The sequence below is a fragment of the Xenopus laevis genome, chromosome 7L, assembly GCF_017654675.1.
Source record: "Xenopus laevis strain J_2021 chromosome 7L, Xenopus_laevis_v10.1, whole genome shotgun sequence".
NCBI classification, from domain to species: Eukaryota; Metazoa; Chordata; class Amphibia; order Anura; family Pipidae; genus Xenopus; species Xenopus laevis.
This window is the reverse complement of record NC_054383.1, coordinates 10,241,348-10,252,928: the sequence shown is the minus strand read 5'-3', so window position 1 is coordinate 10,252,928 and position 11,581 is coordinate 10,241,348. Positions and strand designations below refer to the sequence as shown.

Here is an 11,581-nt window from a genome sequence, read left to right as displayed (position 1 = left end):
GTCAGAGGAAAAGGGCAAATAACTATAAAAAAAAAATAATGAAAACCCAATATAACACAATAAAAGTTACCTTAAAGGTGAACCGCCCCTTTAAAAGCAGCAAGTGCTGTCCTGTAACACTCATGCACGGCTGAACTCAAAGCTATTTTGCATGTCTCGCCACGCCCCTGCAACGCCGATAACGCCCCTGCCACGCCCACCAAGTCCCAATAGCTGCGGCCGCGTGAGGCGAGTCCGCTGTGACGCTTCGGTGGGCGTGACCAATGGCGGCAGGAGAATGAGGCGGTGACGCAGTGGGTCAGAACCCGTCAGCCCGCGGCGGTGGCTGGATGTGTGTAGTTTAGCGCTCGCTTGTCATTTCTCACCGCGAGGGGGCGCGATGCGCAGCACAGGGAGGAGAACACGCAGCGGCGGAGAATCCACCTGAGAACAAGTCGGGGACCCCCCCCTGAGAATCGCCTCTCCCTCAGCATGGCAGCACCAGTGCTCACGGGCCTCGTCCATCGTTCCAAGCCCGGGGGGGAGTCACAGAGCGCAGAGAAGGGTGAGAGGCTCTTGAATGGCTGCGTTCCGCTCTCGCACCAGGTGGCCGGCCATATGTACGGCAAGGATAAAGTCGGTGAGTATCCGGGTGACTGCGACTACAACTCCCAGCATTCCCTGCTGCCTTTATATACCTCCCAGCATTCCCTGTTCTCTTTGGTTACTGTGCTGCTAGTGGGTCCTGTCTGTGACTACAACTCCCAGCATTCTCTGTTGCTTGCTGCTGCTGTCATTCTTATTGTGTTATTGCTTATAAGCTTTGCTGGTGTTGATGGATACATACATGGCTAGGACTACAACTCCCAGCATGCTTTGTTCACCTGCTGCTCTCACATCAATATTCTGTCAGGCAATGTTAGACCTTCTGCTCCCTGAGATCATTATAGTGTTAGTAGAGATGTCTCTGAGTGTGACCACAACTCCCAGCATGCTCTGCTGATTACAGACTATCTTCTGTTGGTGGGGCTCCCGCTGATTTGTACCCAGGCTCTCTAATTTACTGCCTCCAGCTGGTGTTTAATGTCAACTTCTAATGTCCACCAATGACTTAAAGGGGTTGTTCACCTTTAAATTCACTTTTAGTAAGCCGTAGAGAGTGATATTCTGAGATGATTTGCAATTGGTTTTCATTTTTTATTATTTGTGGTTTTTGAGTTATTTAGCTTTTTATTTAGCACCTCTCCAGTTTGCAATTTCAGCCATCTGGTTGCTAAGGTCCAAATTCCCCTAGAAACCATCCATTAAGTCAAATAAGAGACTGGAATATGAGTAGGAGAGGCCTGAATGGAAGGATCAGTAATAAAAATAGCAATCACAATATATTTGTAGCCTTACACAGCATTTGTTTTTAGAGGGGTCAGCGACCCCCATTTGCGAGCTGGAAAGAGTCAGAAAAAGAAGGCAAATCATTAAAGGGGTTGTTCAACTTTGCCATAACTTTTAGTATGATGTAGAGAGTGAGTATTTTCAAACTGCAAGTGTTTCATTTATTAGCAGTGTAAACACTACGGGGCACATTTATCAAGGGTCGAAGTGAATTCGAGGGAATTTTTTGGATACTTCAACCGTCGTATAGGAGACTTCGGTTCGAAGTAAAATAGTTTGAATATTCGACCATTCGATAATCAGAGTGCTGTCTCTTTAAAAAAAACTTCGACTTCAATGCTTCGCCAAATTAAAACTGCCGAAGTGCTATGTTAGCCTATGGGGACCTTCTATAGCATTTTTCTAAGTTTTTTGAAGTCTAAGTAAAATCATACGATAAAATAGTTTGATTCGAAGGATTTAATCGTTCGATCGAACGATTTTACTTCGACCGCAGAATACCCAAATTCGATTAAAAAAAAAAGTTCGAAATCAAAGTATTTTAATTCGATGTTCGAATTTCAAAGTATTTTTTACTTTGAAATTCGACCCTTGATAAATCTGCCCCTATATGTTTCGGGTACAACCCTTTCTCAAGTGTATAGAAGGTATCATGGGATTAAATACCCTCCTCCAATTCAGGATCCTCTTCCAATCTTATTGCTAAAATCATTCCAACATGAATTAAGTAGGCCAGCACCAGCATAGTTAAGACGGAACTCCTGTATATATTTCAAATATTTAAAATTAATTCAATATTTTTAACATTATTATTACTTCCACGGCAGGAGTTCCGTGAAAATTCAACGGCTAGCTGGTTCTTAAAACCTGAGGGTTGGAGGAGGGTATTTAGTCCCATGATACCTTGCGCTTCTATACACTTGAGAAAGGTTGTACCCGAAACATGTAGGGGCAGATTTATCAACGGTCGAGGTGAAGTTTCGAAGTGAAAAACTTTGAATTTCGAGCTATCTTTTTGTGTACTTCGACTAGGGAATAGTCATACTTCGATCCGAAGTCGAAAAAAATTCGAAGGTCGAATTTTTTTTGAAGTACTGTCTCTTTAAAACTTCGACTTCAACCATTCGCCACCTAAAAGCTGCTGAAGTGCTGTTTTAGCCTATGGAGGACCTCCTAGAACCTGTATGGAGGCATTTGGGGAAGTTTGGGAGATCAAAAGTACCGGCGCACAATTCGAAGTATGGTCGCACGATTCGAAGTACGCCGAATTTGGCCCACTTCGACCCCAAACAAAACTTCGACCTCCATTCGATTGGTCTTTTTGAATTCGAAGTTAAAGTAAACTAAAGTTTTTTTTTAACTTGAACCTTCGACCTTTGATAAATGTGCCCCGTAGTGTTTACACTGCTAATAAATGAAACACTTGCAGTTTGAAAATACTGCCTTGATGCTGCTTTTTCCTACTTCAGCACAAATTCCCCTAGCAACCATGCACTGATTTGAATAAGATTGTGGAATATGAATAGGAGAGGCCTGAATAGAAGGATCAGTAATACAAAGTAACAATACATTTGTAGCCTTACAGAGCATTTGTTTTTTTAGAAGGGGGTCAGCGACGCGCATTTGAAAGCTGCAAAGAGTCAGACGAAAAAGCCAAATGACTGTAAAACTATCTAAAAAAAGAAACAAAAAACAATTGCAAAGTTGCTTTGAATTGGCCGTTCAATAACATAATCAAAGTTACATCAAAGGTGAACTACCACTTTAAAAAAAAAAAAAACATTAAAAAATAAATATTGAAAAGTTGCTAACAATTGGCCGTTCTATAACATTCTCAACGTTGACATAAAGGTGATCCACCCCTTTAAAGGGGGTTTATCACCTTTAAATTAGCATTTAGTATGACGTAGAGAGAGATATTCTGAGACTATTTGCAATTGGTCTTAAATTATTATTATTTGGTTTTTTAATAAGCAGCTCTCCATTTGCAATTTCAGCCATCTGGTTGCTAGGGTCCAAATTACCATAGCAACCATGCAATTTGAATAAGAGACTGGAGAGTGACCCTCGTTTTAAGTCTGGAAATATTCAGAAGAAGGCAAATCTCTGAAAAACGATAAAAATAAAAGAAAGGCCAATTGAAAAGTTGCTTAGAATTAGCCGTTCTATAAGATACTAAAAGTAAACTTTAATGCTGAAGAGTTAGAGTGCTGGGAGTTGAAGTTAGAGATGAAGGGGAACCTATAAGGGTGACACGTGTCCCATTACTGTGCAGTCCTGTAAAACACACGAGTGTGAGTAGCAAGTATTTACCTTGGCAGAGCTTCTGCTGAATTGCCAGCGTCGGGGTATTTGTGCATCGGTTGCTATTTCTTTTTTGTTACCCTAATTATACCGTTGTCATCACTGCTTCTCATTGAGACTATTCTGAATGGCCCGTGAACTTTCATGTTTCCCTTTGCTACACTCAGTTGGCCAGTTCTCTTGTAGAAGAATGTTTGTAGCACAGCACGGGGATGATGTAGGTCTATATCCCTTGTTGGACATCAGGTTTAAAGGGGCGGTTCAGCTTTAAGTTAACTTAGAGTATGTTATAGAATGGCTAATTCTGAGCAACTTTTCAATTGGTCTTCCTTTTTTTAAAAAAAATAGTTATTGAATTATTTGCCTTCTTCTGACTTTTTCCAACTTTCAAATGGGGGTCACTGTCCCCGACTAATGCTCTGTAAGGTAGAGTCCTGCAGCGGGTCGGTACCCGCAAAAAAATTGGGCACCCTGCGGAACAAGGGGAGGATTTTCAGGTGCAGGTCTACCTGCGGGTCGGGTTGAGGGTCTCCTCTAAATTTCTTATCTTATGTAATATTGTCTATATTTTAATCCTTTTAAAGTTTTACAAAACTTGTTTTTGTCCCCGTCCACTTTTGATGACGCCACTTCTGGTTTGCAGCACCATCACTTCCTGTTTGAAGGAGGTTACGGATAAGGCAGTTGCGGGTCCGCGTAGAGGATCAAAGTGGGTAAAAATGTAGGGTCGGGTCCGGGTTCATAGAATTTGGTTCCGCGCAGGACTCTACTGTAAGGCTACAAATGTACAGTTATTGCTACTTTTTATTACTTATCCTTCAGGCCTCTCCTATTCATATTCCAGTCTCTTATTCAAATCAGTTTATGGTTGCCAGGGTAATTTGGACCCTAGCAACCAGATTGCTGAAAATGCAAACTGCAGAGCTGCTGAATAAAAAGCTAAATAACTCAAAAACAACCAATAATAAAAAATTAAAACCAATTGCAAATTGTCTCAGAATATCATTCTCTACATCATACTAACAGCTAATTTAAAGGTGAACAACCCCCTTTAAAGGAATTGTTGAGTGTAAAAATAAAAACTGGGTAAATAGATAGGCTGTGCAAAATAAAAAATGTTTCTAATATAGTTAGTTAGGCAAAAATGTAATGTATAAAGGCTGGAGTGACTGGATGTGTAACATAATAGCCAGAACACTACTTCCTGCTTTTCATCTCTCTTGGTTTTCACTGATTGGTTACCAGGCAGTAACCAATCAGGGACTTGAAGGGGGGCCACATGGGTCATATCTGTTGCTTTGAAAACTGAGATGAATGCTGAGGATCAATTGCAAACTCACTGAACAGTCATGTGCCATGTGGCCACCCTTAGGGTAGGACTCCATGAACGATTTTGTCGCGATCCGACGCGCTGCAACAAAATGCAGCATTGATCTGACACGACTGTCTGATGCAGACGCTGCGCGTTGTGTTGGATCAACGCTGCGACAATTCTATCTCTTACCTTATTTTTGGCGCATGTGACAATTCGCATGCGTTTTGTCGCAGTGCGTCGGATCGCGACAAAATCGCATGTGGAGTCCTACCCTTATACTCACTGACTAACTCAGAATTAGAGAGCTGAAAAGCAGGAAGTAGTGTTCTGGCTATTATGTTACACATCCAGTCACTCCAGCCTTTATACATTACATATTTGCCTAACTAACTATATTAGATACATTTTTTATTCTGCACAGACTATCTATTTACCCAGTTTTTATTTTCACGCTGAACTGTTCCTTTAACATTCCACCCTGGGACTGAAGTTCATCGAGTAGAAAATCTTTAACTGCTATTGAAATCAGTGAGTCTGTCTCTTTCTGTTCTGACTCTTGAAACAACATGTTGATAGAGTCCGTTCTCCATATATATATCTATATCTATATCTATATCTATATCTATATCTATATCTATATCTATATCTATATCTATATCTATATCTATATCTATATCTATATCTATATCTATATCTATATCTATATCTATATCTATATATATATATATATATATATATATATATATATATATATATATATATATATATAATTAGTTGGTACTGTTAGGCCAGAATAGCAGTGAAACCTTCTATGCTTCAGCTCCTTTATGACTAAATAAATGCCCCTTTGCAACTGTGTGGGCCAATTCACTTGAATGGGAGCTGAAATAGAACTGGAATGTTCAGGAAATGATTCAGTTTGACTATTGAGACACTACAACTACTGTCCAGGCAGAGCCTGAGATTCCCAAACCATTCCGGTCTTATCTGACTTTAACTACAACTGCTCCCACCTGGATTAGAACTCGGGCAGCTTTGCTTTTGGGGGGGGGGGGGTTAATCATAATTCTTGGCAGGACTAACACCACACATGCTATAATTCTATGTGCAGCTCAGAGTAGTTGTAAGGTACAGGTATGGGATTTGTTATCCGGAAACCCTTTATCCAGAAAGCTCTTAAATACGGAAAGGCCATCTCCCATAAACTCCATTTTATCCAAATATTCCAGATATTTAAAAGTGATTTTGGTTTTCTCTGTAATAATAAAACACATTGTACTTGATCCCAACTAAGATATAATTACTCATTATTGGAGGCAAAACCAGCCTATTGGGTTTATTTAATGTTTACATGATTTTCTAGTAGACTTAAGGTATGAAGATCCAAATTACGGAAAGATCTGGTATCTGGAAAACCCCAGGTCTCTAGCATTCTTGTAACAGGTCACATAACTGAACGCCAATGTTTTTTTGTTTTTTTTTTTAAATCCCCATGCCACCAATGTATTATTTTAATACTCTATAGGCCCCTGTCACCAATGTTTTTTTTTTTTTTTTTAAAAAAATATTCTTTGGGGCCCCAGTTTTTTCTAACTTGTAAGTGGGGCCTTGGCGCCAATAGTTTTTTATCACTTGTGTGTGGGGGGTTACCTTTTTCAGCGCTGATGTCTGTGTGGTCAACTGTGATTTGGAGTGGGCGGGATCTTGGGCGGGGCTTGTTGGCGTGCCCAGGGAGCCCCGAAAATGTTGTTGTATGGGGCCCCATGATTTCTAAGTGGCCCTGGGGTCAGCTAAGCGTTCTTATCTCTTTTTGCTTTCTCTGCTAAATTCAACCAGCTGTAAATGTAAATACAGGTAAAGGTAGAATCTGTGGCATCAAGCAAAACACTGCCGTGTCCAACTGCCTAAATGTGCAAAATGGCGTCAAAATCCAGTGTCTGGCAGAATTAGCAGTTAATATAGATGCTTATGGGGTTTCTCCATGCTCACACCCCCACACACACACGTTGTGGTTTGGACAGAGAAGTTTGTGTGAATACGAAGTTTCACACCTCCCCACCTTTGCTACCCACACAGGTTTTTTAATAATGCAAAGAGGTCTGTTTGGGGTAAATTTAAAATGAATCATTCAAATATGGAAAAAATAAGTTTGCTGTACAAATCTATAGTAGGGAGTGTGATCTGTTTCACCGCCTGCTCCCCTTTGTAATGAATAACTAGAAATGGCATTGTCCCTGTGCAGCCAATGAACCGTTCACGTTCAGCAGTCCTTGAGTTAAAGGAACAGTAACACCAAAAAATGAAAGTAATGAAAATATACTATACTGTACTGTAGTGCTGCAATTGTAAAACTTGGATTCAGAAACTCTACTATAGTCTATATAAACAAGCTGCTGTGTAGCCATAGGGGCAGCCATTCAAGCACAGGATACACAGTAGATAACAGATAAGTACTACTATAGTTTATATAAACAAGCTGCTGTGTAGCCATAGGGGCAGCCATTCAAGCACAGGATACACAGTAGATAACAGATAAGTACTACTATAGTTTATATAAACAAGCTGCTGTGTAGACATGGGGGCAGCCATTCAAGCACAGGATACACAGTAGATAACAGATAAGTACTACTATAGTTTATATAAACAAGCTGCTGTGTAGACATGGGGGCAGCCATTCAAGCACAGGATACACAGTAGATAACAGATAAGTGCTACTATAGTTTATATAAACAAGCTGCTGTGTAGCCATGGGGCAGCCATTCAAACACAGGATACACAGTAGAGAACAGATAAGTACTACTATAGTTTATATAAACCAGCTGCTGTGTAGACATGGAGGCAGCCATTCAAACACAGGATACACAGTAGATAACAGATAAGTACTACTATAGTTTATATAAACCAGCTGCTGTGTAGCCATGGGGGCAGCCATTCAAGCACAGGATACACAGTAGATAACAGATAAGTACCACTATAGCTTATAAGTTGCTGTTATTAAGAGCTTTTAATGCATTTATATGTGCATCAATTGTGTTATTTATAAAAGGTCGAGTTGATTTTTACCCGAAAAATTTGAGTTTTCAAGGGTATTTTTCAGTTAAAAAAATAAAACAAAAACTAGAATTTTTCGAGATTTATTATACCCGAACCTGGAAATAGCTTGGGTGTAATAAATACTCCAGCTAAAACATGATAAGGTCATGTAGAAGTCAATAGCAGAGGTCCCTTCAACTATTTGAAGATGTTTGTAGTCTTCATGATGTTCAGAGTTTTTTTGGTGGGTTTCATTCATTTGATTAATTTGAGTTTTCCGTTTTTCACCCAGAATTCACTGATTCAAGTTTTTGTTCATAAATTAGAAACCATTAGGGTTGTGAGTTAATTCGAGGTATAAAATACGGAGGCACATAATCCACTTTTTGGGATTCGGCCGAATCCTTCATGAAAGATTCGGCCGATTACCGAACCGAATCTGAATCCTAATTTGTATATGCTAATTGGGGGATGGAAAGGAAAAGGTTGCAATACGTTTTTTATTTCCTTGTTTTGTGACAAAAAGTCACCGAAATCCGGGATTCGGTGCATACCTAGTATAAAACAGCTCACAAACCTCAAAAACTTGACCTTTGATAAATAACCCCTAAATATAATATTTAATGGTTACTATTCTTTTGTATTTTTCTAATGGATTTGTTTAAAGAGCAAAGGGTATGTATAGTCTCCCAATCTGTGCCATCACATTCTTCATCTTATTCAATAGAATGAAACTTCATGTAAAATTTAGCTTAAAGGGCTAGACATATTGTCAGTTTTCCAGCTGCCCCCAGTCATGTGACTTGTGCTCTGATAAACTTCAGTCACTCTTTACTACTGTACTGCAAATTTGATTGATATCACCCCCTTCACCCCCCCCCCTCCCAGCAGCCTAACAACAGAGCAATGGGAAGGTAACCAGATATCAGCTCCCTAACACAAGATAACAGCTGCCTGGTAGATCTAAGAACAGCACTCAATAGTAAAATCCAGGTCCCACTGAGACACATTCAGTTACATTGAGTAGGAGAGCCCAATGTTCCTTCCTTTTGATGATGTCAGTGATGGGGCCTCTCCATTATATCGGCTGCACTTTGGGTCAATGGAAAAACTGGGTTGTGGGCTCAAGTAGTTGTGGGTATCATAAGGCCTATTAGGTTGTGTTACAGATTTTGTGACCGAATCGTCACTAACGTGGTTGGTTCGTAAAGGCTTGGGCTGGTTGTCCCATGTCAGCCATAAGCAGTGACTGCTTTCTGGGGCCAATTCAAAAGATACTCAGTACTTGGCTACTACACTGATGAAAATGGTTGGAAAATTATTATAATCTGCTCCCCTAATGTGGCACACTGTGATAAACACATGCAGAAGGTTCTCTACAAAATATTTATCATTGAACTAATGTATGGAGTTTCTCCTTTGTTTTTGTAGGTATATTGCAGCATCCAGATGGGACTGTCCTCAAACAGCTACAGCCACCTCCACGCGGACCAAGGGAGTTAAACTTCTATTCCATGGTAACTGCCCCTTAAACTAAACTCTAAAAGTCAATGTGACTAAAAATGGCATATTTTATATAGTGAACTTATTGCACGAGGCTAAAGTTTCAGCTTGTCAATAGCAGCAATGATCCAGGACTTCAAACTTGTCACAGGGGGTCACCATCTTGGAAAGTGTCTGTGACACTCACATGCTCAGTGGGCTCTGATTGGCTGTTGAGAAGCTAAGCTTAGGGCTCGTCACTAATTATCCAGCAGAAAATGAGCTTCCCCTGTAATATAAGCTGATGCTACAGGTTTGCTGATTATTAAATTCTGATGCTAATTGCACTGGTTTCTGTGCTGCCATGTAGTAATTATCTGTATTAATTACTAATCAGCCTTATATTGTGCCATTTCTATTCTATGTGTACTGTATATTGTGAGTGAGTCCCTAAGATGGCCAAGCCGAATCCGGATCCAGGTGCCTGGCCAAGCCGAATCCGGATCCAGGTGCCTGGCCAAGCCGAATCCGGATCCAGGTGCCTGGCCAAGCCGAATCCGGATCCAGGTGCCTGGCCAAGCCGAATCCGGATCCAGGTGCCTGGCCAAGCCGAATCCGGATCCAGGTGCCTGGCCAAGCCGAATCCGGATCCAGGTGCCTGGCCAAGCCGAATCCGGATCCAGGTGCCTGACCAAGCCGAATCCGGATCCAGGTGCCTGGCCAAGTCGAATCCGGATCCAAGTGCCTGGCCAAGCCGAATCTGAATCCAAAAAATAACGTGACTTTTTGTCACTGAAACAAGAGCCAAAAATTTAACATATGCATATTATGGTTCTGATTGGGTTTGGTTAGGCATTTGGCCGAATATTTCACAAAGGACTCAGGATTTGGCCGAATCCTAAAAAAGTGGATTCAGTGCATCAGTTGTGCGAGACCCAGATCTTTATCTTTGGAGAACTGCAAGTGCACTTAGTAACCTCCTTTTCTGTTTTTTGGGGTTTCAGCAGGCCTGGACTGGCAATCTGTGGATCCTGGCAAATGCCAGAGAGACTGCTGTAAGATGCCAGGGACAGTCACTATGTTTTGTTCCTGTGAGGGGCTTTTTGGGCCTCTGTCTACTTGAAATGCCAGAACTTATTTTGGATCCCAGTCCAGGCCTGAGTTTCAGCATCAGACCAATAGCATGATATTACTACGTGAAAGGAAGGAAAATGGTTTCCATCGCTCGACTTAAGGTGGCCATACATGGATAAAGCTGACGATATCGGTCGTTTGGACCGATTTGACAGCTTATCTGCCCGTGTATGGGGGGCTTCCGACGGGTCTTCCCGATCGATATCTGGCCACGATATCGATCGGGAAGGTTGGATTTTTAACCGACCGACCCGTCAGAGCCCCTTGGCACATCGTAATTAGATTGTTCGGCCATACGGCCGAACGTTCGAATTACCCCCGATATAGCCATGCTGTTTAGTGGCATATCGGGGAAAGATCCGCTCGTTTGGCGATGTCGCCAAACGAGCAGATCTTTGAGTCTATGGCCAGCTTTAGAAACGAGAAGAGCTTTGGCTAATGGGTTATTAAAGGGAAAGCCTAAGGCTAAGTGCATCTGTGCTTGAAATGTGTATGGCTGTTTGTACTGCCTAGTATTTAGTCCCTGGCAAACAATCCAATCATAATGTAGGCTTATCCAGAACGGTTGGGAGAAGACCTTCATTGAACCAATGCTGTGGTCATCCAACAGGGTTCTCTAATCTGCCAAATTAAAAGCACGCTGGTGGGAATAAACCATATATAAAAATTAAGTCAAAGGTAAAAACCCCTTTAAGAAGGGAAAACAAAACCCTAGCAGGTCAATTGCCCCTTCAGCCTCCCAAAGGGGAAAAACTCAATACTGTCCCCATAATTGCAAATCATAAATAAAGGCATCTTTTCATATTTTTGTTTAAACAATTGCACAAAGTAATGGTAATGGGAATGGTGAGTGGACCACTTTAAAGGGGGTCCTGTGCTTAGACTGTGGAACGTACACATTAATAAAGAGGTTGTTCACTTTTAAATTTACTGTTAGTATGATGT

The 11,581-nt window shown here is 41.1% G+C and overlaps 1 protein-coding gene across 1 annotated transcript in view; it reads left to right on the top strand.

Moving 5' to 3' along the window:
- Positions 1-333: 333 nt before the first annotated feature.
- ipmk.L (inositol polyphosphate multikinase L homeolog) overlaps positions 334-11,581 on the top strand; it is a 28,993-nt gene continuing 17,745 nt past the window's right edge. The window contains 2 exon segments of the mRNA NM_001094242.1: positions 334-619; positions 9,452-9,537. Of these exon segments, the coding sequence (NP_001087711.1) occupies positions 472-619; positions 9,452-9,537 (234 nt within the window). The 5' untranslated portion in view covers positions 334-471.